The following is a 27,419-nucleotide window of genomic DNA, read 5'->3' as shown; positions in this document are numbered from 1 at the left end:
GCGTCGTAATTATTCCACTTAAGACGGCTTCTACAGACGAAGAATTCCCCCCCCCCCGCCGCAGATGCCTCTATCCCCGAGTGCCCCCCTTTAAATCTCTGAATAATCCCCGTTAAATTTGCAGTTGCAGATTCGTTTTTTTGGGGGGGGGGCCCAGGACATTTCGTCATGCCGCTGCTTCATTGCACATTTGATCCTTGGTTTCACGTCTCCTTTTCTTTCATCGTGGTCTTTGCCATCATTTACAGTACCGTCGTGTCAACAAGCGGTGCGACCGTGTCCCGCGCCCTATTTCAATACTCGACTGAAGACCACGTCCCTGAAGTATACATGTAGTTATTCATGATTATTGTCGCTGGAACTTGGCTTGCAGGATTCCGAAAAGAGCGCCCTCCGGTGGGGAGACGGCTCTCCGGTGGACGCCGACCTCTGGATCCAGTTCAACCCTGATCGTACGTACGCGTGTGCAGCGCTACGCAAAACGGACGAGAGGTTCGAGCTTGCTGATTGCAGCGACTTCAACCACCGGATATGCGAGAGCGAACCGGGTAATGTTCAGTCAGTTGGTCAGTCCTTCTATCGGTCGATCTGTTTGTTGTTCGTTGCTGTGTATGACTATCGTGGTTGTATTTAATCCATTTTGTTTCTGTAAACGACCCAATTTCACACTCTGTGTAGTCAGGGTTGTGGCTGTGTTTTCTTTTATATATAAAATGTGGCTGCTAGGTGCATTCAGGGGCGGATCCAGTATTTTCCAAGGGGGGGGCGTGAACCAAAACAGCAATAGAGTACCGAAGTGAATACGTCACAGGCACAATTAGTGTGTAAAAGGCATGAGCGCGTGAACCAACACGCGCGCGTACTCCATTTGTTTGCACTGCACTTTCTGGTTCACTGTGACGTCACATTTGGTTACTCTTTGGTATCAGGTTCGTAAGTGACTTCGTCACAAAGGCGGACGCGCCACGATTCGCAGGCTCCCATTGGACAATCGCTGAAGTTGCGCGTTAATTTCCGGTTTCATGGTTCCATGTAAATGGCGATCAATGCATGTACCCCTATATGTGCTCTGCATGCGCAGTGGGCGTGGTTTAAACTGAAGTGACGTCACACTTACGAACCGGATAATGCCCGCGAGCGCGTAGCGCCCAGACCTTACAGCGTGGCGTCAGGGTCCCGCTCAACGTGGGGCCCAGGGAAATCTTTGATTCTAGGCGCTCTACATATCTAATAAAAAAAAATCATTTTTTTTTATTTGGTGAGAAAAGGGGGCGTGCGCCTCACGCCCCCTGGATCCGCCCCTTGGTGTTTACCACACAAACAGTAGCATGTATTTTGTCACCAACTGCGGCCATCTTGTGTTCTCGAGAAGCCATTTCTATTGCTGCCATTATTGAGAACGAACTAAGGCCTACGACATTTCCCTTTACTGAGTCAGCTAAAGCTGGTTTGGAGGCTAACCAGTGATACATCCATTGCAAGTGTACGAACCAGCCAGGAAGACTCCATGCATACAGGGGTCCTGTTTGAACTCCTCTCATATCAAACCTTGTTCGTACGGGTAGGGGAACTATTATATAGGTCTAGGCAATTAAATTTCGCCCCTGGATCACGTGTTTGGGTTCTATGACAATGACACGTACACCCGCAGACAGAATTTAACAATACAGCTATGGCAGTAGCAGAAATGACAGTGACAACGACTGAAAACGGTAACAGTAACAACTGTCGTTTGACTACCAGAACTAAGCAGTCTATCTCAGATCTCGGCTGTCCAATGGTTCAGGTTTGATCGTGATTCTCGCGATTACATCCGAATTCTTCAGTCTTCAATAAATGTTACTCCTAATCTTGCTCAGATACGCCTGAGAACCGAGAATTAACGACGCCGACGGAAGCCAAGTCATCAAAAGCTGAAACCACATTGGATGATACCATCCCAAAGATGACCACAACGGAAACCACTGAGACTTTTGATATCGGGACATCTCCGCAGACCGCAGCTTCTGATACCGCAGCGATGCCCGAAGCCACCGCTACAGATTTTGTGAGCATAGCCCAAAAGCCCCGTCGCTGATGAGGAAATCCTAACCACTAGGGACCATGAAGAACACCACCTGAATTATAAAAGTTATAAAGCACTGTGCCAAATCCTATGGGAACATAGTACAAACCACCACTTCGGATATTGGCACTACGGCAAAACCACAGCGAATTTGAACAAGACCACGACGGACACGTCACTCTCTAGAGCTCAGATATACCCCTTTAAACTTCCTAGCCTGCGAGAGTCCGTCCTGAATTTCACCTTTAACGAGAAATCAGACTCTCCGCTGACCTCAGGCAAAGTCCTTCTGATTCTTAAGTTGAAGAACCATGACTTTTAAGAAAAATATTAACATGGAAGCTCCGATCAATGTATTTTGGATTTTCTATGAGACCAAGACAAGTCCAATTGAATTACATCTTTATTTTCAGCCGGAGAGCAGCTACGCAGTCTCACAAAACAATGCTCTGAAACAGTGCGTCACACTTGATTGCCTGAAGGAGCTCATCGAGCAGGACCCAACCAACGAAGCTCAACTCACGGTAAATGTAGCAAGTCACCAGACAGGGGACGCAGAGTCATAATGGTCGGGCAAAGTGGGTCCCCCAATGGGCGGTTGTCTCATGCAACCTTTATGGTCTTTCTTAGGAGCGAGGCTACATTGTATTAGTAACATCGTCCTTCTATTGTTAATTCCCCAACAAAATTGGCCCCTGGAGAGCGAAGAGCTTATTTTCCGATGTTCACCCCAAATCCATCAGTAATGAACGATAAATCTTCCCCTTTTACGGAAAAGTTTGGGTAAACAGTTGATTGGAAACTACAGAGGGTAAATAAGGAAGTCTGCACATTAAAGACAGTAGCTTTTGGAAAAAAGGAGATCTCGAAAATCGATGCAACTGGCATGGCTATCGCCTTGTGTGATAATCTTACGCAGGGATAAAATAACCCAGGAAATCGACTGAAGCCGACAGCCACGCGCAGGCCGTTTCACTTCACCTGTTTTGTAGATGCACGTGTTACTGCTAGCGTTGGATAAGTTTACGACGCAGCTAAAAATGTAGCATTACTGAACGGAAAATGGGTTTGTTTTCATTTTCATTGTCAGAAAGTTGTGGAGGTCAGCACCGACTTACTGGGCGGGGACAACTTGACTCCAACTGGGATGCCGGTGGTGAATCATTTTTCTTTCAATAATTAATATCAGTTACCATAAATCACCAGTATATGAGTAAGATATTTTATTGGGAGGGTACTGCGGAAGGCTTTTAAGTAGGTCAGCCAGAACTGTCAAGAGCAAAATCATTCTCGATGTTCGCCCAAATCTTCATATTGATCAAGACAGTCTTCTTGCAGTTTGTAGTCATTGTGATTTCACTAAGTTAAAGTGTGAAGAGGAAGAGTATTCCATGAACTAGAATTGTTATTTGTTTCAATTACTGAAGCCCTTCCAAATTGTAGCAGTAGAAAAAAATCTGTAAAATCGAACGTGTTCATGAATAAACAGTAAATGTTTCAGTAGTGAATATTCAACTTAATTATTTCGTCAACTCCGTCAAGGACGACTCCGCCCGAGTGACAGAAGTCATCGAGTTCCTAGACGACACGTTTTCTTTGGTCCTGAGCAATTTTGGCGCGAACAAGTCCACCGTGTCTGTCACTTCTAGAAACATAGGTGAGCGACCATTTTTTAAATTAATACTTAACATTAGTGACTATTGTGTTTTTGCAGTGTGTGCCATGTTCAGGCGTTTCCAAGTTCTGTAAAAACCTACGATGGAATTAATTTTAGATTTTTGCAAGTTATCATTCTCAGTGTAAATGTACCCTTTTTTATTCTGTATCGGTTTTTTGGTCCTTTTATTTGCCATAAAATGATGTTTCTGCGTCATTGGTTTTGGTCTCAAGTTATCATAATAATGTGATTGTTTTATTATTGATATAAACTTTGTAACAAAATTGTAGAAGGTTTTTTATGTGATTAAAATATTTTCGTTGCTGGAAAGCGCCCCGAACATCTATAATGGATTTGGTACTATATAAGATTATATACATACATTATAATTACTGATTATGAATATTAAGAGAGACATTCCCATAAGAACGTGCACCAAATTTTTCCAACTTTACTGTCCCACAATTCAATATTCCCTGGTCTGATCTGAACGAAACTCTGTATGTTTTCATTTTAGACCCTAATCTATCGTCTCTCAAACTTTGGACGGAAAATTCGGCCTCCTTCTGGTAGTTTGAAAATAGGGAGACACTGAAATGTCTCCCTAAAAGCCAATGTCTCCCTACTAATGCTGAAAAATTTACCACAAACTGTCTCCCAAATGACCTATTTGTAAATATTATTATTACCATTAATACGAAACATAATAAACGGGAAGTCCAGTTTACAGTGATTCTTTGGTGGTGTGGTTAGGCTTGTGCCATGTGCAGGTTTTTTTTATTATCTTTCCACAGCCTTTGAAGCCCAGACATTCAGCAGCGAGTGTGGATCCATCAGCACAAGCCTAGGAGACGGTGCTAGAAATGACTTCTCCATTTGCACGGAAAGCGGGAAAGGTAGATGTAACAACTCAGTCCAACAGGTTGTGCCAAATCCCGTGGGCGTTGGGTGAAATCGTGCTTCCACTCCCTTTTTTTTACCTGCAGCGGGGCGCCCCCATATAGAGCGGCCTTGGTATATGGAACCGAGGAAAAGAAGAGACAAAGACAGAATTTAATGGACTAATTCGGCTACCAGGAGTAGACGCCATTGCTGCGGTGGCGCGGAGCTCGAGGGCAGGTGGTACGCGCTCGTTATATACTTCTTTGACCAGTAGGGTGTTGTTACTCTCAAATTTCACGCGCGCCTCCGGTTAGAAACGCGTGTGAGTGTTTCCCCAGCGCAGTAATGGTGTGTCTGTATTGACCCTGATGGAATTTTCGGTCCTGTATCTAGGAGGACACTTTGGCGTCGGTATATCCTGCGTTCCAGATTCAAGCATCCAATTCCCTCTCGACGCTGACGAACCGGACGCACCGGCCTCTCTACTGACCAGCTGTGTGGCCACCCTCAACTTAGTGGAAGAAGGGAATGGTTCCACCACGGCCGATCGGGTCAGAAATGTAACAATGACCATCGCTAAAACGGAGGTAATCACCAACGCGGGACGTGGTCCTATGATCTGTTCCCGCGGCAAACCATTCCAACCAATGTTAGTTATTTTCTTCTCTTTTCGTTGCCACTGATGAGTTAACCTAGGTTCTTATTAACGAATTCAAACAGATCGGAGTAACGTCGGCGTGTAGATATAAATCACTGCCTCTGTTTCCACCCTTATGCTTACAGGAAGGTGCGGAAGACGACCGGCTTATCTGCGCATATTGGAGAAAACTCTACGCGAAGTAGGTTGACAGATATGGCCGTGTCCGAATCACTAATTGGCTACGGCCGGAATTACACAAGACTCAGTCGGAACTGGCCGCGGCCAATGCCGTGGACTCTTGCATAGTTTCCGGCCATAGCCAAGTGATTCGGACACGACCTATTTATGGTTTTGTTGTCCTGCTTTTTCCATCGTTTTGTTTGTTTCCTAATTTCTTATCATCGCATATCCTTGAAGAGATATGTGTACAGAGGGAGAGGCTACCTGACCTCTCTCGATTAAACGTTCTTGATTCAACAGTGTCACTGCTATTGAGCTTGTTACAGCGGTTAATAGAGGGATGTGGCATTCGAACGACAAAGCTTGAAATGGGCTTGTGTTGTGAGAGTTGATTACATTCCAGTATTACCAAATTTCCACTCTGGGAAACGATTCAGCATGGGCTCTGGAGTAAGTTTTGCAGTTTCTGGCCACATGGAAGTTTTGCTTTCCCAGTGTTACAGTTTTCCTTTCTTTTGAATTAGCCTGCAATATTTCGTGACCTGGATTGTTAGCCTTTAAAGTTGAGCTTAAAAGTGAAAATACTGAAGTGCATGCATTCTGAAACTTCACTGGCCTTCTTTCTTTCCCTTGTCGATAACAGCGAATCAGAAGGCTCGTGGTCTGAAGATGGCCTTCGCGTGGTGGGCAGCAACGTAAGTCACGTGGTCTGCTCCTCTGACCACCTGACCAACTTTGCTATTCTTGTCCGGGTGGTTCCGAACAAGCAGGTAAATTCAACGGCAGCTCAGTGAAGCAATTTACAATTTCCCCTGTATTTAGCACATGCTCGAAATATAAACAGTCGATCCCGACACCAAAGCAGCGTCCGCTGCCGATCTGAGGTCTGCCTGCTGTGTCCTCGCTTTTGCAACAAATATGGAGTCGTGTTAGTGAGCGCGGTTTTTTTTGTAAGTCCTTATGTCAGCAACTCTCTAAATCGGAAAGAGTGAAATTAGGGACAAGACGTTCCAGAGTGAAATTCACTCTGAATTTAGAATGGAAAAAGGCTGAAAATAGCCCCTTCCGGTGGAAGCTTGAGTGAAATTGCAGTCTTTTGGAGTAAAGAAATTTCACTCCAATTCGTCTGGTCCGTAATTTCAGTCTGAGGGATTGAATTTTCACCGGATTTGACGATGACAAACTGGGCAACTTCCCTTCTCTAACTTGGCCTGTTTGTTTCATTTCAGCCATTGAGCCAAACACATGACACGATCCTGGAAGTCTTAAGCATAGCAGGTGGAGCAATATCGGTCACGTGCCTCAGCATTACACTCGTCCTCTATATTTGGTTGAAGTAAGTGTCGCTATTGTTTTGATGTACATGTTTATTGCCTTGGGACGAGGGCGAAAAGATATTGCGTATCTGCCTTGAGCAGAATCACCCCTTCATTGGCTGAAAAGAGATATGTTGGTGGGGAGTGTTCATTTGGTTGGTAGCGCACAAAGCAACGCATGTATTCATAGTGAGTCGTGACCCGCCGAAGTGCAGTTGCCACCAAAGGAGCTCCTTTGCTAGGAGAATTGCGCCCTCTCTTGGTCCCACTCCACATTTGATTTATAGTATTTCTTACACGAATGTCATGTTCGTGATTTTGTTCTTCGTCCCACTGTTACAGAATAAAATGATAACCAAGACTTTAACGGTTGTTGCCGATACGTTCGATTCACAATAGTGCGCCTCCAAGAGTCTGCAACGCGTTGACCAACCACAGCACGCGAAATCTGTCGACCCTTTCTAAACGCACAGTGGGCCGACAGATTACGCGCATTGTGATTGGTCAACGAGTTGCAAACTCTTGGGGGCGCACTCCTGTGAACCGCCCGTATTCAGAAAATTTTGAAAAATGAGAAAGTTTAAACACAATTCACGGTTTTAAGGGTATAGTCCGAATAATGATCATGTTCAAATGTCTACATTTTCTTTGAAGGGTCTATCGAAGTCAGACACTCGTCATCCACGCAAATCTGGCAGTCAGCATCCTGGTTTCACAGGTGATCTTTCTCGTGGGAAAGGATGCCATTGAGAGCAAGGTACAAGACCCATCCCCGAGATGTTACTCGTTTCACGCCCATTCAGTACTCCCAAAATGCCCTACGCGCGACCAGTCTCAAGCGATTTCTCGCGAGATTTGACCTCTTTCGTAAAAACACAATGTGGATCAGAAGTTTTTGTCCTCCTACCCCACTTCCTACAAAACCCCACATTTTCTAACCATTGAAGTATGTGGAATGCCAACGGAGCCTCATGAGACCCCTTGGTGTGTATGGTTTCAGCAAAGTTAAGAGAAACCTTGTCTGTGCTGATTTCCATTATATTCCTCATAGGGTGTGTGCAAGCTTGTGGCGGCGCTGTTGCACTATTCCTTGCTGTCCTCGTTTTCCTGGATGATGCTAGAGGGCGCCAATCTGTATCTGAAATCCACCAGTATTTTCCGGACCAACATTCAAGTCTGGCTACTTTTCGTGTTAGGATGGGGTGAGATGTAATCAGTCATATCCTTGCTGTTGTCCATCCATCAGATAAGCATCTTCCGATCACCCTAGCCGTACTTTTTCTTCATTAACCTGTTATATGTGTCCTGTTTGCCTGTCTTTGGTTTCAAACATTGAGTTCCAAGCATTAAAACTATAAGAACACACAGCTTTCTGTTTCAATCGTTCAAGTGATATTTTCAATAAGATTTAGGAATGAAAACTCTGTAGTGCTGTAGTTTTAAATCTGCATTGACGAAAACATTGACAAATACACTGTTTCACCATGAGGACTATTTCTATTTCTCTATATATAGAAGTAAAACAATAAATAAAAAGTGAACATTAATCTTGACTCTTGATAAATACCTATTGATTTAATTCCCCGCCTGATACCTTTTAGGTGTTTAAGAATCATTGTTTGTCGCCAGGATATCTTGATTAAAGTATTACATTTCAAACTCTCTCCCGTTTAACTATAGTGAGCCCCTTGCCAATTGTTGGAGTATCGCTTGGAGTGAGATTCAACGACTATACGTCTGCGCATAGGTAAGACCTGCGAAACTGGTAATAAAGGAAACATACCAAGCCAACACCAACAGCCGCCAAGGGTCCTTTAGACAGGCGTGTGGGATGTTGTGATGCGCCTCAGGTAAAATGGGTGACATTTGAGACGCTTGGTGGCAGTGAATGAATCGGTCCTTTCTATTCGCTGGTCTCGCCAGAGCACATTGTCACGGACCTACAAAGCAGAAAGAATTAAGATCTTTGGCAAGTTCCTGGAACAGTTACATCTTCGATCATTGCCACAATCACAGAAACAGGTGTGACCACTGCCACAGCTTAAATACTGTACGGTACCATACACACAACTGTAAGCATGGAGCTGATAGCCGGAAAAAGAAAGACCGCCGGCATATTTGAACGTTACTCCAAACACAGCCACTATCACAACCCCAACCACAGCCACAGCCACGACTATTACCACAACCACGGCTACATCCACCATACACCATAACCACAGTTGCTATAATTCTTATAACTACTAAAACAACCATAAGGACAGCTGTGCAGCCACTGAAAACAAGGGCGTCACGGGGGGCGGGGGCAGTGGCTTTCCTCAGGGAAAAGAGAAATATAAAAAGAAAACAGGAAAAATGCCTGAGAAATGAAAGAGAGAGAGACAATGAAAAAGCGTCGTAATTGACGTCCTTCCACAGTTCGCGATTGATCAGTTCGTTGCTGATGAGTCCTCCGTCCTGGAATTTTTTCCCTTGGAAACACCCATCATTGAAAACCACTCGAAATCGTTCATAATCAATTAAAACTGATACGAACATCAATATTTTACTGGTTCCCGACCGCATGTCATAAAAAGCTGAGCAGGTTTAGGAACAGCAAGACTGTTAAACTGTATACGGTTGATTCACAATAGTGCGCCTCCAAGAGTTTGCAACGCGTTGGCCAATTACAAAGCGCGAAATCTGTCGCCCTTCCAAAACGCGCATTGGGTCGACAGATTTGTGCATTGTGATTGGCCAACGCGTTGCAAACTCTTGGAGGCGCACTATTGTGGAAACGCCCGTATTAGACACTTGTACCAACTTGCAGATGCCTTTTGGAAACATTTTTATATCCCCATTGCCGTTGCTTCCTAGCTGCTGGCTGAACAACGAGAACGGTCTTATCTGGGCGTTCGTCGGCCCGGTCATCATAGTTACCCTGGTAAGTTAGCCTCCGTCGCCAATATAGCATCAGCTGAAAATCAATATCTTCTAACGAGGGAACCCCGTCTAACAAATGTGTTTTAAAAGTTTTATCGACCCCCCACAAAACAAACCAGTGTCAAAACATAACACTCTGTGTATCAAGAATGCTGAACTTATACTAAGCCGGTATTTTTAGGTTTTTCGGTGTACGACGTTGACACAGTTAACCCCCAAATCGAAAACCTTGGAGTAGTTTTAAAACAGCTTGCTAAGAAACACCCCTTAAGTTGTGAAGAATTCATTCCCCTCTGTAGCGCCGCCATGTTTTCAGCGATTGAGGACGATTTAGTAAGGGATGTTGAGTGGAGAAGCAGCAATGATGTCATGCTGATTAAAAGCACGCATGCAGATGCAGACATTGTACTTCGTTCAACAGGACAACCTCAGACAGTCTCCCTTTTCAACAAAGTGCAACTTGACCGTGTATTAACATTATGATGGTGCCCAATAAGAGGTGACAATGCCCACTGCGTAAATCACGCACTGGCGCCTGGATACGAGATAGTTTAATCGATTCGGATTGGTCAAGAGTGTGTGTGCACACCATGCCACGCCTCGCCACGCACGCTCCAAGTCCATTTAAGGAGATTCCTTTGGACAGCTACAAAACAAAATGGACGGGGTTGTTCGGAAAATAAAAGTAAAAATCCACAACACGATCGTTAGACATCCATCATATATTGACTTCCTTTGGCTCTCTGACCCCCCAAAAAAGCAGTTATTTTTGAATGGGAATAAATATGTGCTTTGGCGGTAACGTTTAAGACAGGCCCAGGAGATTGAACGCGGATAATGCCCTCGCCTGCCGCTCGGGCATTGGTGGCGTCCATTATCCTTAGCCGGACTTGAATGCACGTTTAAGACCGACCAAGCCCATGTTTATTCCCTTACTTAAAGATGGTAAATTTCGAAATAAGGTTGGGACTAATGAACTGACGTCTGGGTGCGGACCGAAGTGGTATCGTTTCTACTATGCTCCCATTCGCTCGGAAGCAATACTGTCTGTCATGAGTTGGCGTCACGAAATCCGGCAAAATATCGTCTCCATGTAGCACTATCGCATGATGCTCATTAACTTAGCGGAGACGCTGTATACTTTCTCGAACAGCTGAATTTGTGCGTGCTTCTTAAAGTGATCCACGTGTTTCTATCACTGGAGGCGATGGCAGACAAGCCTAGAGCGAAACGAATCAAGTAGGTGTGATCAGGTATTATCCTAATAGTAAAAACGTCCGTGGAGAGATGGACCCAGGATAAAAAAGACACATTTGTATTTGTCAATCTGACTTGGACAAAAAAATAATACATGTATCATCCGGAAAAGGTTTCGCCCCCGGAGACCCAGATTGTGTGGAATCTGACCAGGTAGTTTTTGTGTGATCATTAAGACAGGGGACATGCTCAAAGCAGTCCTCCAGGCTAGGAAGAACTGGTAGAAATGAGGAAATAATGTAAAAACCCACTGAATCAGAGCCCAGAAGTCAGCTAGGGAATCTAGCAATAAACTTCGGCTCAATTTTCCCTAGGCCACTAAGACGCCGAGAAAAGTGCATTTTATCAAAAGCCACGATGCAGAAAATGTGGATGTACAAAAGTTAATCTAACCTACCCACAAACACGATTTTTTTTCACGCACAACGTTCCGTGTATATTTCTCTTCTGGATGTGATTTTCATTATGTGGCAAGGATATACATGCTAGATTATGAATATTCCATTTGACATGTCACAACGAGCTCAGTATAAGCAGCATCCAGCTTTACTGAGCTGGAGAAGGCGCAATCCCTCACAGACAGAAGACCATGCACTTTGTCATTAGCATTATTAAAGTTATCTGATACGGCCGTGGCCGAAATGGGCTTCCAGAGCTACGGCTAGGTCTACTGTCTGTGCGTCTCCACGCAATTCCAATGGAGCGAAGATCTAGACCTAGCTCTAGACAAGAGATTCGGATGCAGCCTAAAAGAACGCTAGTCGCTTCTGTTTCGCTGGGTTTGTGTTCACATAACTTACAACTGAAGCCTTATCACCCTTGATGTACTTGAAGGGCCGGTGCACGCGCAGTTTTGCTGCTGACACCTCTGCTGGGAATCACGTGGCTGATTGGCCTATTCGTCAATGTGGACGGAGCAGACTTGGTGGTGTCTTATCTGTTCGTCATTCTCAGCTCGTCACAGGTAAAAAGGCACAACCTGCTAACCCATTGACCACACTGGAGGTCCACGTTTTATCGTTCAATATGACCAACCTTTCAAAGGCTTGTAGCCAAAGCTACACTTTCTATACATCACTCAAAAGCGAGCTACCCGTATCTGCACTCTATCACACCATCGGACACACTCCGCACCTCAGTTTGCGAGGTTACATAGAGGGATCCCAATACGACGCTTTTAGAGTCGATCTGCGCACTTCCGCGTTTAAAAAAGGCTGTATGTGTCAGCTTCAATTCTTAACAAAATCAGACGATTGCAAGCAAGGAGTCAAGACACAAAATACATAAATGTATGTTAAATTCAGACTTTTCAGGCTGCAATTTTTTGTGGAAGAGTCTTTCAGGATGACTCGACACGTAAAATCAAAAGAAAAATAACTTCAATTTACTGCGAACTAACGTACCTGCGGTGGTCGTGTATCTGCATGTGTAGTGGGCGTGGTTTAAACTGAAGTGCTGTCAAACTTACGAACCGGATACTCAATGTACTGTGTCGACTCTGCGGGCGCGTGTGATCAAGTTCAACACAGAGAGCCTCGATTTCGATGCGGATGTGCGCAGACGGCGCTAATGTGAAATCCCTGTATACTCTCACTATTCACGACTTAAATATCTCACTGGTATCTTTATGTACAAATTTACACATAATCGTCTGTCAATCAGCTTCTCTTCTTTCCTTTCTTCAATCCATGATACGCACGCTTATTCCACCAGACTCCGTCACAATTTGTTTGTTCCATTCACCCAGATACCGTGCACGATATGGGGCCGATGGGTTACCCCCCCCCCTGTCCAATCCTTATACACACTCTAGACTATTGTTACCTAACACATCCCCCCTAGAAGTAAAGAATTCCAGAGATTCCGATCAAACAATGATCAACACAAAGGCGGGGGGGGGTCTCTCCGCCCCATATCTTGCATCCCATGTTCACCCGCACCCTGTACTCTAGTTCTACCCTTCGCTTCTATGGTCCCCGTCTGTGGAACACCATTGATAGGGAAATCAGAGCAAAGCCGTCCTTGGGCCGCTTCAAGTCCTCCTACAAAGAGCTCTCCTCTCAGAATATGTTACATAGCTTCCAATCCTTAGACACTGTCTTCCTTTATTTCATTATCTATTTTGCCTTTACTTCTGTGATGCATCTATTCGTGTTACTGTTCATTTTCACGGTCTTCAACTCTTCGTACTTCTGTTTTGGATATTCAGTCTAGTATTCACTCATTTTTCTTGCCTGTTTTCAGTGTTTTTGTCCTTCGTCCAATTGTCTGTCCTTAGGCAGTTCTCTTCAAGCCCTTGCTTATATGAACAGCTCCATACTTTCTATCTTATCAAGTTTCCTCTATTTTATCTTATTATATTACATTGTACTCATGGCTCGCATTTATTTTACGTGTATTCGTGATTAGTATTTCAATGAACGTTTGAAATAGATGTTGTTTTTGAATTTGAATTTGAAACTGGGGGTTGCAAATTCAAAGTGCCTAGTGGATGGAAAACACAAGGCGTGAATGTTTACAATCGTCTGAATTCCTGACGTATGAAATAGGCGCAGCGAACAAATTGTTAACGCCTCTGTGCTCCTTCCGCTTTTAGAAAGCCGAGAGAACGTGAATCTGTGCAAACTTTCGAGTTTGTGGCATTGCGTCGCCGTATGAGAGACAAAAGCCTTGCATTTTTCCGCGAAACCTATATTGCAATTTTGGAATTCCCAGCCACTTCAGGTAAAATTTGGATTTCTTTTTTTTTACCGCAGGGAGTGTGCATCTTCCTTCTTCACTGCGCTCTCAACGAAGAGGTATGCAGTTTCAGCAACCATCAATCCTCATATCTGACATCTCACATTTTTAGCAATACACTAAATAGCCTTTGTACTGTTTTTTTTTTTTTTTTTTGAGTCAGGAAATCTTTCCTCGCACTCAGTCGAGCGATGATCGAATTTAAGGACACACAAACATCTTCCACCGAAGTGTTCGTATATTGGGCGTGTTTTGAATTCCTGCCATGCAATGAGCATTGAAAAGGCCTTGTTTGATTAGTTGTTACAATGAAAAGTTTATATTTTGCGTGCGCAAGATCTGTTCCAATATGAAGTTATTTCGATTTGAAGGTATTTCCTAATGTCATGAAAAGCTCGGCACAACGATCTGCTGTGGTATAACTGTGGTGTCTTGCCGTTGATCCCAGTTGAGGGTTAACTGAATCGATTGCGGACGCCCGCGGGGTCAAAGTTCATCTGAGACTAAACAGCACGACTCATGACATTTTCATTTTTTATGCTTCTGAATAAGCCTTTTGCAAATTAAATTTGAATAAAATCTACTACATTGAGTTATCTTATTGCGCATTAACACAACTTGAATTCCCCAGACGAAAGACAATACCTTGATCCGGAGCAAGCTTTTGCATAGCAACCACCATCTCTGGAATGGACTGGTTTCTTTGTGCCCTCCTTATCCATTGAAACAGCGTATTGTTGCAAGACGTCTCTTATATGTAACTAAGCAAAGCTTGCCCCCAATCACAAGGTATAGCAACAGTGGTTTTAGTATGGAGAATTCAAATTGTTACGTTCACGTGAAGTACCCAGTGTACCAGATTTTATTTACAATTAACTCGCAAAAGGCTTATCTTGCCAGCTGGACAGTAAAATTACAGAAAATTACTGATACGTCTTCACGTTCATCGGGCAGAGGGTCTTTGCTACATAGGTATAAATTTCAATTGTGGGTGTCCACTTGTGCACGTGCATGACTGTTCAGCAATTTAGATATGAACATCAGCATCAAATTAATAACCGTTAACCTTAAATGCACCGATCCCTTAGAGCATAACTCACGTGAGCTCACTTAACAAGTGCAGGTTTAGTACAGGTCCAAACATAATCAGCCTTACGGGGGTCGCTGTCGTTTCCAAAAAAAATGCAGTGTCTATAAAAGTGCTTCTCTTGGAACGGTTTCAGGTCGGCAAGGCCTTCAAGCTTAAGCGTGACAAACTGCGGAAACTCCACTCCTCCAAGATCCATCCCAACCAGGGCCGGACCAGCAAAACTACTGACGATTCCACGCGGAGTAAACAGGAAAAGAAAGGTGAAGGGATGCCGTTTTTATTTATTATTCACTTATTTATCCTGGGGAAATATCTCAGTGAAACACTGATTTCAAGAGGTGCCCAGCAATTACAATAAAATCAGTTAACTATATCCTTTATCATGTTTGTCTTGTTCCCTGTAGACCCACTGGTACTGGTATACAACTTAATTGATGGAAAAGGGAAAACGCTGTTCTTCCTTTCAGCCTCACGTTTTTACATTGCTTTGAATGGTACAAAAGCAAGATGGCAGCCCCATGAGGTCTATAGGACAATCTTACTGATCTCCATAATAACTACATAGCGGGCGTCCAGCACCAAGCGCAAACAAAGTCACCATGGACTTAAGGAGCACCTCTAAGGAAAACATTTTCTGTGAATTCATCTGCACAAATAAATATGGAAGCATCCAAATTAACCTCAGTTTGTCTTCAGAACGCAACTATAACAAGCTGAAGCAAAAAGGGCTCTTTGTCTGTTCATACCAAGATGCAAATTCGGAATGTAGATTGTGTCATTTGGAGAAAACAAACGAAACGAGGGGGAAACCTCGCCCTGTGCTCTTCGCGGATAAACCCTTGTGCATGCCAAACGGTGACCCCCCCGATGTCACCGTTTGGCATGCGCAAGGGTTCATCCACTACGAGCACAGGGCGAGGGCTCCCCTCGGTTTTTTTCTGATTTTTTTTTCCGAATGACGCAATCTACATTCACCATTTGCATCTTGGCATGGACAAAAACAAAAGCCCTTTTCAACTTGTTATAGTTGAGTTCTGAAGACAAGTCACACTGCATTCAATTTGGATGCTTCCATATTTATTTGAACAGATGGTGTTTCCTTAGAGGTGCTCTCTAGTTTGGGGCCACCAATGTAGCTGTCGTCAGGGTTGGAGTAGCTTAGCGTGCTTTTGTGAGCGGAATCACACAGGCGTCATTAAACGTAACGTCTCCCAGACGATCGCGATGCTGAGCGGATAGTCCTCGATCTCAAGGCATTATTCTGTCAGTATTTGAAGATCAATGGCTGTTCTGATTGTGGCGAAAATCTGGCGATTAGATATAGTCTTATCATTACTTTGGACTACAAAGGACACTGTTTATACACCAGGCCCGGAGCTGTTTATTAGAGAGAGTTGCGACATGGGTGTCTCAATTGTTGGAACCCAAATGAGGAACTATGCGTCAGTACACATGGAAAATTATCACACAACAGCTGCGTGCTGTACTGCACACATAATGAACAGCCATTTTGGTTCCAAAATCTGAAGTTGGCGCAACTCTCTTTATATACTGCTCTTTCCAGGCACAGAGCCGAGTATTGTACCAAGTGCCAATAAAGTACATTTCGGCTATTGGGCATTTCACGCGAATCCCCAATTTATGTATTTCGTCGTCGCAAAGTGAGGAAGTGATCACACTATGGTCATCCCCTCCCCTTGTCAACAATTGCTTGGGGATACGACCCCCCCTCCGCAAGAATTAGTTCCATGGCTGTTCCCCATCTTGCAAGTCAGGAGTTTGGGTTCTTGTTTATTGATAATAAAACCATACAATAAATTGTCAAAAAATCCTTGACAGTAAGATAACCATCGTTTTCTTGTTTTTTTCTTTTTACAGCGGTTACATGGGGACCATGTTTGTCCACCGACAAAACTGGATTTCATTCCGACTCCACAAAACGAAGTGAGGTGCACCACGATTCCACAAAGTGTTGAATCTCGTCGTTTTTTTTCTCGCTGTTATTCTTTGCTTATTACTCTATGATTTAGATAAAACTGTATCATATTAACAAACTCGGCTTGTTTCATTAATGAGTAATTAATGTGTACCAATAAAACAGTCCAGTCATGCGCTGCGCTCGAAACATTTTACTTTGGCTGACAGTCAAAAGTGCATGCAAAACGAATTAGCCAGTTCGATATATCAATTTCAAAAAATGTAAGGTCGTTCGAAAGAAAAGAACACTTAAGAGTCAGCGTATGGTCGCCCTGATAGGGCAGATCTCTGACGCGCACGTTGCTGTTCCCGCATTACCTTGGACACGCTTCACACTGCTAGAGAACCGAAATGGCTCGTTCAATAATGGTACAAATTTTTGGGGGGAACATATTCTGCTTACCGTTTGCCAAACTCCTTTTAAATATCCAAAATATTGTTTGATATCTCTCTTTGGATAGTTGCTCTTATGGGAAAGTGAATCAGTTAAATATTTATAGTTGAATTGAACATATTTAACCTAGCGAATGATGGCGCTGTTGTCGAGAGGTCACATTCAGGAAGACAGTGTTAATAAGGGGATTCCACTGGGGCCCCAACTGGCTGCTCATTGGAAATAAAATTGGTGATAAGAATTTTTTCAACGGCCTGCTGTCAAGTAAATACAACAATGAACCAATAACTCTAAAACGCCAAAATATGAGCAGATCTTAATTGGTGCTGGAAAAGGTGTGACATTGAGGTTTCTTATCGGAATGATATCGCTGGTTTGCTCCTGAGTATGTGCATTGATGCCGGGCAGATTCTCTGAAAATGGCAAAAGAACATTGCAAATAAGGTTCAATGGGAGAAAGGGTACATTTAATAGGATCAGAATGTGTCAGAAACCTTCACTGCACGGGATCTTCAAAATTTGGGAAATGTAAGAGGCAAGAGTTCATTCTGGTAAACGTATAAATGTATATTGTAAACATACTGAAATTATCATTGTTATTGTATAAGTATTAAACTAATTACCTAATACGGCCGCTTCACAAGAGTGCGCCACCAAGAGTTTGCAAGGCGTTGGCCAATCACAATGCGCGAAATTTGTCGACCCAATGCGCGTTTGGATAGGGTCGACAAATTTCGCGCGTTATGATTGGCTGACGTGTTGCAAACTCTTGGTGGCGCACTATTGTGAATCGCCCGTATTTTGTTCATCCTTCAATGGTTATTAAAAGAAGATTGTAGTGTTAATTTGCTGTCTTTGCATTGCTTAATTTACGAGTGTAGTTGTTTTTAGAGCCTCATCTCAATAGTAGTGCGCCTCCAAGATTTTGCAATGCATTGACCAATCACAGTACGCGTTTAGAAACGGTCGACAGATTTCACGCACTGCAACTGGTCAACGCTTTGCAAACTCTTGGAGACGCACTATTGTGAATCGCTCGTATGGTAAATTGCAACTCTCTTTGATTAAGTATATTTGAATGATGCAGAAATGTAAAAAATGACAACTAGAGACAGGCAATATGCAACATACCCCTTTCTTATATGCTATTGCGTTCATTCTTACTCTTTGGGCTGTTCTAATGCTTCCAACCGCGTCACTGCCATGTTGAGCAATACAGAGGCTGTCCCCTCTGCTGAAAATAAATCAACAACTTGGGGCGAGGTTGCAGCATACTGCATTGACTAGTCTCCATTCAAGCATCGATTTCATTCTTTGTCGTGAAAATTTGAACATTACGGTGTCGTATTTACATCCATGTTTGGGAACTAGACTCGTGCGGAAGTCAGCTGGAAAGTGCATTCATTAATGGTAGCTAGGTGCACATTTTGTTGTGGTCTAGACAGGTCTCGGGGTAGCCTTGGTCAAGGCGCCCCTCATTTGTCGCAGCGCAGCGCTCATCAGCCGCTCACTACCTGCGTACCTGCGTACGTACATACCTCACGGAAGTGTGTAATAAAATCTGGAGTCGCAATGCCCTTAAGCAGCTTATAGAGGCATTGAATCCACTCGCGGCCATTTTACCTAGCCAAATACAAAGCTTTCCTGGCAATGCCCGCCTTTGTTCTTCCTGATGTCGATAGAAGGGAGCCAACCTACGCATTTGTATTTGGCTTGGTAAAATGGCCGCTGGTTGGCTCCTTTTTCTTACAAAGGCGTTGCAAGTCCAGGTTTTTTAAATACGTCCGTGACATGCCTGCGTACACTGCAGAATCAAGGTGAAGGGCGACATCACGCGGCCAAAGAAATATGCAAATCGGCTGAACCAGGACAAACTCCTTCGTGCAACCGTCCGCGGAAACTTATGTTTTTCTTTACTTTTACGCTAGACTTCTAGTGCACGACCTCATATGCGAATATGAATAGATGCAGGCGTGCGGTAAGTGCACAGTGACCAATCTCAGCGAAGTACACATGTACACATGCATAACGCATCAATGGGAACTGGCATACATGATAACCATGTGAAATCCTTTCAAGACTATGAGATTAAATCAGTGCTCTGAAATATATGATTGCCGAGCTTTCGGTAACTGAGTACCTTCTTCAGGGCAAGCGGATTCAGTTCTGAACGAACGCGGAAAAATTCACGTTCATTCCCCCTGGATGCAGCGTTCCAAGTTCGAAAATGACGCGCTGCTCCAGTTCCTTACGCTGTACATCAGATGACGCTTTCCGCAGGATGCAGACATTTACGTCACCGAGGGAATGTGGCGGTGCGCAAAAGTGCTGCGCAACAGTGAGACCGGGTGTTTGTCGGCGCACACTGTGCAAGTGTTCCGCGAAGCAGTCGCCAAGGCGACACTTGGTCTCTCGGATACATACCCTCGGTGACGTATTTTTCTGAAATCCTTCTAAGATGACTGCAACACGACGATTTGTTTTGCTGCTTGAATTCCGCTAATAAATTAATGTTGGGTGATTTTCGTCCCAAGCAGCAGTAAGCCTTAGAATATTTTCTGCGGGGTCACGACGTTTTCGTGACCCCGGGCCAACAGGCTACGGGAAATCTGTTGGTTTTTTTTCTGGCTGCATCTTTCTGCTCAGAGCTCCTCAGACCAGATACAAAGCCCATAGCGTTAGTAATTTCCCCTCTGACGGCTTTGATGCAGGATCCACTCGATTTGTTAGCTGCTAAAGGCATTGAAGCTGCTTGATACACCTTCACCAATGAGACGAAAAATCAACCAATGGCAGTATAGCTCCTTTGCTGTTTACCGCGAAACACCAGGGTCGATACCGTTTAATTGATACGGACAACTCCATGTGAGGGAGCCCAGTTGTCACAATTGTCATTTAATTTGTCAATGCAAAACTAGAGGTCGCCGACCAACTCTGTATTGTAACCGATGAGGCCAGATAGCATTTGTTCACTAATTTAAATCGTTGGAAAAAATCAATCACAACTAGAGGTGGTGTTTGTGAACAAACAGGGGCTGTTTCGGAGTGTGCTGTTTTACAGAAAGTGTGAAGGATATTATTGCGTGTTTGTTAAAACGCAATCCTACATGTAGATGTAAGTAGTTGACCAAATATATTTGTAACAGTGAACCATGGAAATCACTGATCCACATTACACCAAATGAATGGAGCTCTTGGGACAATTTTTCAGTGGCATTTTTCTATGCTTCGCCCTGGGATGGGAGCCCTTAAATCTAGGGAGTTCATTCTGGGCCATTCTTTCACAATCCCACAAATTCTTGGGCCACACAATCTCCTCTTTTTCAAATAAACTGCAGGGGTACTTTTTGAGCGCCTCGGCCTGCCGAAAAATTTCCCTCGAATTGGGCAGTACACCCCTAGGCAGGTGTAGCCGTAATTCTGCAATAGCACCCTTATAGCCTGATGTAGCACAGTCCGAAAACTGCGTGCAATCTGTGTACAAAGTCTATGGGAAGGATTAATTATTCAAAAATCAATAACAAATGAACTAATTAGATTATCAATGTAAATTTCCTCTAGGACTGTTCTTGGATAATTGTTCAACTATCTGCCGAGGTTAAAGTTTGTCTGATTTTCCTAACTGCCAAAGTGCTATGTCAGAAAAATTTGGCTGAATAAGGAGAAAACAAAAGTGAGGAAAACAAGAAACAAACAAACAAACAAACAAACAAAAAAGAAAAAACAGGACGAAAAGCAAGAGCTGTTTCGGCCGATTGCTAATAATAATAATAATAAAAACAACAGCAGATGCGTGGTGGAAGGACTAAAATGATCACACGCGCAAGCTGAGTTCTGCAGTAATGCTCCACAAATGTTCAAATAAGCCACTTTCGAGTTAAATTTGAATAAAATCTGGTACACTGTGTTATCCGATTGCATAGAAACGTAACAATTTGAACTCCCCAGATTAAAGACACCGTTGCTATACCTCAGGGCAAGTTACTTCATAGCGACCGCCATGTCTGGAATGGACTGGTTCCTTTGTGCCCTTCTTATCCATTGAGAACAGTGTATTGTTGCAAAACGTTTCTTATATAACCAAGCAAAAGCTTGCCCCGAATTACGAGGTATAGCAGCAGCGGTTTTAGTATGGCGAATTCAAGTTGTTATGTTCACGTGAATTTGAAGAACCCAGTGTATCAGATTTTATTCAAATTTAACTCGCAAATGCCTTATTCTGGCATTCGAATTCCCCGGGAGCGAACGGCTACCCACAAGTAATGTCTTTTGTATTTCGCAGTGTATTATTGTGGGAGGCAGAATTCCACATGTCGGCTTACAATGATGGGTTTCGCGAGGTTGATTTAAATAACCAGCCCTCCTGAATACATGAATTATGCAAGATAAGCATTCAATTAAATCAACCTGGCGAGGAGGCGGGCCATGTTATGCAGCGTATTCGGATTGGACAGGATTCGTCCTAATCATTGTCTGATGCGCAGAATAAACTGTCAAAACGAAAGAGCGCCAATTTCAAATTACAACGGTCTGCAGAATGTGACCGGTAGCTGTCCAGCTGCTTGGAAGAGGTCCCCCAGTCCAGTTTGAGCCGTCCATTGTGCATGCTTCAACTGATAACTTCCGAACAGCACGGTTCTCTATGCCAAGAATCTCGATGAAATCCATCCTCTTCTTCGTCGTGCTGTTCGCCGCCGGTGTTGGTACGTATTTATTGCGATTGTGCAACCCTGCAGTCTATTTGATCATACAAACACAGGTCGTGGAACACGATTAAGAATGAAATAAGAGTAACTCACCGCTGCACTGAGGAATTAAAACGGAGAACATGACTGTATCAACGGGCAGCCTAGACCACGAGAGAATATGAAAAACTCAATCTACTCGATGGTCAGAGTCGAGTGGTTTCTCTGTTGCAAAGCAACTAAGGACAATCCAGCGATGGAGGACTTATTGTCAAATCAAGCAAAGAAAACATGGATTTTTTTCATGAAACCCTTTAATGGCCCTAAGGCCACCCTTTAGTGGCCTTTTAAACGCTTCTCGAAGAAAGTCAAATGAAACAGACAAAGGGAAAGCGCATTTGCTTAAGTTGTATTGCCACAAATGGGCTCTTTTTGTAAGGGGGGTAGGCAACCTTGCCCCAGATGTGCCCAGAACACCCCGTGTTCTAGTGAATAATTTTTTAAAGTTAGTTTTCGAGCCTATCGTATTCATATCGAGCGTGTTTAGAGTAGAACAACCGTTTTACGATTATTCAAGCCACATTAATTTAAGGATATCCTACAGAGAAAGTTTTGCAGTAACCTTGCGTGACTGATTTCTTCTCCGAGAAATTATTCAGAATTGTCCGATCCTGTTTTCCGTCATTTTTGTTATCTTTGTGATGTGCAATGGGGTAAACGGTCCATCTAGAGACATCACTTATTTACTCTTGGAGTGGATTGTAAGCCTTCAGAAAGTGATAACGTGCCCCCAAAAGTCAAATGTAGCAGAAGAGATTGAAGCATTTACTTAGAAAACAGAATTTTTCAGACTAGGGCCTGGTGCGCAGGGTGTCAAGCGATGTCCGTTTATGGAACTCTTTGCAAAATCGAAAAATTAAAAGGGAAAATGAAAAAAAAAAATTAAAAGGAGATGAAGATCACGAATTTGATTTACTTTACCAGGTTTTGACTATTGCCACTGAGCAAGGAAGGTTGGACTATTCACCATTCAGGAGTATTTTCCTGAATTCTGTTAAATTCATCTACTTTTAAAGCTTTCTTCGCCTCTTTCGTTTGTCTTGCTTTCATTCTGTAGGGCTTACCCAGCTACGAAAATATAAAGTTTGCAATTGGTATGGATGTTTACTGTTGTTTCTGCAGGCGCAGTTTCTGCAATACAGTGTTACCAGTGTTTCTACAGCAACTTGTTTCCCGAAAGCGATTCCTTCTGTGACATCGCGTTCGACGGGAAGGCAGCCGACGCGGCCGCGTCGGTCGTTCAGTGCAACGGACTGTGTGTTGTAAGTACGACCGTACCCGAAAGAGTATCACAAATCCAACGGGCATGTCTATTGCTGTCAGTCGCAGTCGAGTTATTCCGACATTGCCGTCGAAATTTGCTTACACCTGCTAACAAGTCGCAGAGCTGTATGCGGAGATAGTAAAGCGCAAACGTAACAACTTCGGAACCAATCTGGCAGTTCATTATGCGCCCAGTACAGCATACACCTATTGTGTGCTGATTGTCCAATCACTGACGCATGATTCACCATTTTGTTTCCTTATTGGGACACTCATGTCGCAACTTTCTCCGTAAACACCTCTGACAAATCGCTTTGAAGGGCACCCTCTAACAAGCCCCCCTCCCCTTTTTGAGCATGCATTCTTGAACAGTATTCCTTGTTATTTTTGAAACATAAACCTTTGCACTTAGGCATTCTGTAAATGGTAGGAAAGATCTATGTTTTCAGAAACAGAAGGGAAAAGAAACAGTTCTACTTCACATACTGCCTTTTGTATGTGAGTCTCCTCTGTCATTTAGGACGAAAAATAAAACGACACTCTCCGAGACTTGAACTTCTTGGATCTACCATGCACCTGAAGTCATTGAAATTCGACACATTCTGTCCATAGATGTAAAGACCACTGCGTCATTTTGGCGTCAGAGACTTTTGATTTGTGCACTCACGGCGGTCCTTAATGTAACTATAATAATTATATAATGGACGAGGCACTTTTTACTTGAAATCTTTCCAGTGATGATTGAATCGTGTCGTCAGAGTTTCATGCATGTTTTGATAGATCTCTCTGCGAGTTTTTGCTGGTTTGAGTGCTCGAGCGCATTTCGTAATGACCCTCAACTCATCAGATCACTCTATTTACTCACTTCCTTAGGAGAGCCTGTTCAAAGGCGGATCCAGAATTTTTTCGGGGGGGGGGACAACTTTAATTTTCTTGATGTCGCCTTTGTCACTATTTGGATCTATTATTGATAATTACCTCTGGTAACAAGCTGAAACTGCACAAATATTTGAACGTGTCCACAGATTATGAGATGCAGGGCTGTATTTGGGAATTTTCACTAAAACAGTTTTTTTTAACAGATTCGTTATCTTACATTTTGTTTTACCATGCAGAAAAACTATGGAGAAGTCGGCGGCCTTAGCGGTGTCCAGCGTAGGTGCGAAAACATCGCCATGTTCGAGTGCATCAACGGGTGCGAGACGTATGAGGGCGCCACAGGCTGCATGTTCTGCTGTGACACCGACCTCTGCAACGGCGCATCCTCCATGACCTTTAACCTGATGGTGTCGGCGGTTGCCATGCTAGTACTCGCTTGGATATGGCCTCTTTAAACATGTCTGCATTGGTGGATGTATGCCCATATCAAATTTTATTACGATATCTCGTTCACATTCAAAGTATATTTTTGTTTTGCTTTAGAGCGAAGGAATGTCGAGGTAACCAGAAACGTCTCGATTAATAATTACTGGGTAAAAGTTGAATTTGTCCTTAGGTTTCACTTTCAAGTTCAGTTAATTTGACCAATTACTGGTATCGGGGCATGGCGTGACTGTGGGATGGGAGGGATGAGATGGGAGGGATACGGGCCCTCGCTCCCAGCGTGCCCTCATCATATACCCCCCCCCCACTATTTTGGAAAAATAAACACATTGCTGTCAAATACAACACATACATAGTTTTGCCATCGTTTATTTGATTTTTAGTTGAATTCTTTCCTGTGAAAAAAAAACAAGGGCTTGTGAAGCCTAGAGGCGCCAACAAACGGTTTAAGAGATATATGGCGTTACAGGGAAACCCCACAATGATATTCCATCCAAATCTAAGGAATGCAGGTTCGAGACCTTAATGAACACGCCGGCGTATCTGATGCCATTTGAGACCCCGGAGTTATAGGAGGCGAAGACGGTTACATCGTGAAACAAGTGTCAGTGATTAAACGCTTTTCAAATGCCTTCTTGGTAACATTTTAAGAACGCATTGTCATCCAAATCTAACCACAATGTGGATATATTTTTTTTTTACCAAAGACGTAATGACGTGGTAATGAATGTAGACACAAAGACGCATTTAGATGTTAAAAACAAGATACGAAAACGTTTACCAGACGGCAGAAGCGTAGCCAGGATTCGGGGGGAGGACACAAGGGCCCGGGCACCAGCATCTTAAGGGGGGCACCGGATTTCAGTGGTTTGGTTTATGGGGGAAAGCTTTTGTTAGCCTTGTACAATATCCATTTATCCGGTTTCTGTAGTGGGGGGGACACCTGGGAGAAGCAGGAATTTGTTGGGGGCACGAGCCCTCCATCACCCCCCCCCCCACCGCGGCTACACCCTTGCCAGACGGCAACACTTCCTGAAAAGCAAAACATGTTTATCTCCTAAATGGTGTTTAAATTTAAACGATTATATGCTTACAATCAGCTCAAAGACGCGGTGACAACGGCCGTTGGTTTCTGCAGTGTAGGTGGCAGTACGAATGCACTGCTTGACACCCTGGGAACGACGTTGCGCACAAGTCAACTTGACCGCACCATTTCAAGCTTCCAAAGTCTTTCCGGACTGGTTAGAGCCCTGCTTACTGTGATGTCATTTCAGGAGGACAATATTCATCAGGAGATTCTCTGTTCGAACCGTGAACCCAATTTTTTTTGGTCATTTAGGTTCTTTTATAATCAAACGTTAATATAAAGACTAGCCTAATGTCCTGAATTGAAACAAAAATGAATCACACGAAAACGTCATTTTGAAACGGCAAACTCCCAAAACTTCCGGCAAATTGTAGTGCCGAAGTGGAACTAGAATGAAATGTGAAAGGAATCGAAATTCCTCTAAAATGGTTATGAAATGCGAGTTTAAATGGGACACGAAAGTCCATTTCACAAGAACATCGTCCAAAGCCACATGACATGGCTCATGACGCATGGCTAGTTCTGGGTATATCTGCAAGGGGTAATTAACAAGTCTTAGTGTGCCCACACTTGGTCGTCCTCCTTCATACTCTTGTGACGTCACCAGATAATATGAGCAATTCCCAACAGAGTGCGCCACCAAAGGTGTCGACAGAAAGGCCTTATGCACGGCACATTGTGGAAAATTGTCGATAAATTGTATTTGGAGGCTGTGTGTATTCATCTTGGAGGATTATTTTCTGTGCTTACTTGTCAGAGGAGAAGATTCAAGTATTTCAAGGGTGGATTTGCGCCGGGGAGATGTAAATTAATTTGGATTTTTGCCCTACCCGTTGGGCAGGGCAAAAATCCAAAAACAATTTAAGATTCAAGTAGCTTCCATAATCTATCCCTTCGATTTTATTCAAATTAATTAACTGTGCGATGAATATCCTAATCTATCAGAAATTTCTCCGAATTATCTATCTAGCGGTGGTGCTTTTGTCGACCGTCAACCTGAAAAATGGCCTCTTTCAGGGCAGTCCCTTGGTGGCGCACTGTACGGTCCATCAAACCATTGGATGAAGTTCCATTAGTTTCGAAATTCAATCCCTTCCCGTGTGAGGAATGGTCCGTAGCGTGGGAAAGAATGAATTGCTCGCCCAAAACAGTGTGTCTAATTGCGGTTTCGTCGTTGGGGGCGTTGTATTTACAGACCATGGTCTGACACCTTGACTGACTGAGGCAAGTAATTGCCATGCCTATAGGATGTAGTGAACCAATTCAAGTGAAAATTTCTGCTCAATTCATTAGCATAAAAAGTGCCTAGACAGTTTCTTTTGAAAAAGAAGATTTTGGGGCCGGAAAATCAGACGGTTTGTGGAAAGATGGGCCAGCATCAATGTCCTGGGTTTTTCTGAGCTAAAGTTACGGATGGAAAAGGGTCCCCAGTGCCCAAGAAAGTAGAGGGGGGCCATTTGAAAAAGGACTGGGAGCAGCCTTTAGAGCTGTCATTATTCCAGGGGTGAATTTGTTTTGCGGGAATAATTAAAAATGCATGCGGAATAACACACCGAGAATTAACAAGAAATAGAATGACTGGGGTCAAGACAATAATTAGATTGTTTTTTTTTCAAACTCCATTAATGCCGACTTGCACGATACTGAGACCTGAACTTTGTTGAGTTTACACTCTTTTCAATGGGGCTTGAATTAGTTCACTGCACCTTATCCTACAGCAGCCGACGTCCAAGGCCAAAGTTCAAAGTGGCTTGTTCAATACTCTCCTTCGAGCACGCGCGCTGAAATTGTTAGACAGGGCAATGAGATATCGTGGATGTCAATGATTAATTAAAATACGCGGGCTCGGCTTTGCGCGCCAAATTCCACTCCGTAGGCTCAT

The 27,419-nt window shown here is 43.6% G+C and overlaps 2 protein-coding genes across 3 annotated transcripts in view; both read left to right on the top strand.

The window, feature by feature from the left end:
- The window catches only part of LOC110983893 (adhesion G protein-coupled receptor L4-like), a 40,108-nt gene extending 22,144 nt beyond the window's left edge, over positions 1-17,964 (top strand). For both annotated transcript variants that reach the window (XM_087142776.1, XM_087142777.1), the window contains exons 3-21: positions 374-548; positions 1,860-2,047; positions 2,479-2,589; positions 3,156-3,221; positions 3,608-3,722; positions 4,517-4,618; positions 4,998-5,191; positions 5,388-5,443; positions 6,068-6,194; positions 6,654-6,760; positions 7,395-7,497; positions 7,792-7,942; positions 8,421-8,487; positions 9,597-9,663; positions 10,816-10,901; positions 11,754-11,883; positions 13,676-13,717; positions 14,882-15,008; positions 16,627-17,964. In XM_087142776.1, coding sequence (XP_086998902.1) covers positions 374-548; positions 1,860-2,047; positions 2,479-2,589; positions 3,156-3,221; positions 3,608-3,722; positions 4,517-4,618; positions 4,998-5,191; positions 5,388-5,443; positions 6,068-6,194; positions 6,654-6,760; positions 7,395-7,497; positions 7,792-7,942; positions 8,421-8,487; positions 9,597-9,663; positions 10,816-10,901; positions 11,754-11,883; positions 13,676-13,717; positions 14,882-15,008; positions 16,627-16,724 — 2,112 coding nt within the window. In that variant the 3' untranslated portion in view covers positions 16,725-17,964. The remainder of the gene's footprint in view (positions 1-373; positions 549-1,859; positions 2,048-2,478; positions 2,590-3,155; positions 3,222-3,607; positions 3,723-4,516; positions 4,619-4,997; positions 5,192-5,387; positions 5,444-6,067; positions 6,195-6,653; positions 6,761-7,394; positions 7,498-7,791; positions 7,943-8,420; positions 8,488-9,596; positions 9,664-10,815; positions 10,902-11,753; positions 11,884-13,675; positions 13,718-14,881; positions 15,009-16,626) is intronic.
- Positions 17,965-21,550: 3,586 nt separating this feature from the next.
- Positions 21,551-24,797, top strand: LOC110983876 (uncharacterized). Its single transcript, XM_022243506.2, has 3 exons — positions 21,551-21,822; positions 22,987-23,126; positions 24,243-24,797. The coding sequence occupies exons 1-3, from the start codon at positions 21,762-21,764 to the stop codon at positions 24,459-24,461; spliced, it is 420 nt and encodes a 139-aa protein (XP_022099198.2). The 5' UTR covers positions 21,551-21,761; the 3' UTR covers positions 24,462-24,797.
- Positions 24,798-27,419: the final 2,622 nt, after the last annotated feature.

Source organism: Acanthaster planci, linkage group LG10 (assembly GCF_054643075.1).
Source record: "Acanthaster planci isolate LZ-2023a linkage group LG10, COTS_SCS, whole genome shotgun sequence".
Lineage (NCBI taxonomy): Eukaryota > Metazoa > Echinodermata > Asteroidea > Valvatida > Acanthasteridae > Acanthaster > Acanthaster planci.
Note: the sequence above shows the minus strand (reverse complement) of the source record. Positions and strands in the feature narration are given on the sequence as shown.

Excerpts from the sequence above, each read along its gene's own strand:
- LOC110983876 (XM_022243506.2), top strand. The coding sequence starts at position 21,762 with ATGCCAAGAATCTCGATGAAATCCATCCTCTTCTTCGTCGTGCTGTTC. Across the intron at positions 21,823-22,986 it reads GCTGTTCGCCGCCGGTGTTG|GCGCAGTTTCTGCAATACAG; the intron begins GTACGTATTTAT and ends TTGTTTCTGCAG. Across the intron at positions 23,127-24,242 it reads AGTGCAACGGACTGTGTGTT|AAAAACTATGGAGAAGTCGG; the intron begins GTAAGTACGACC and ends TTTACCATGCAG.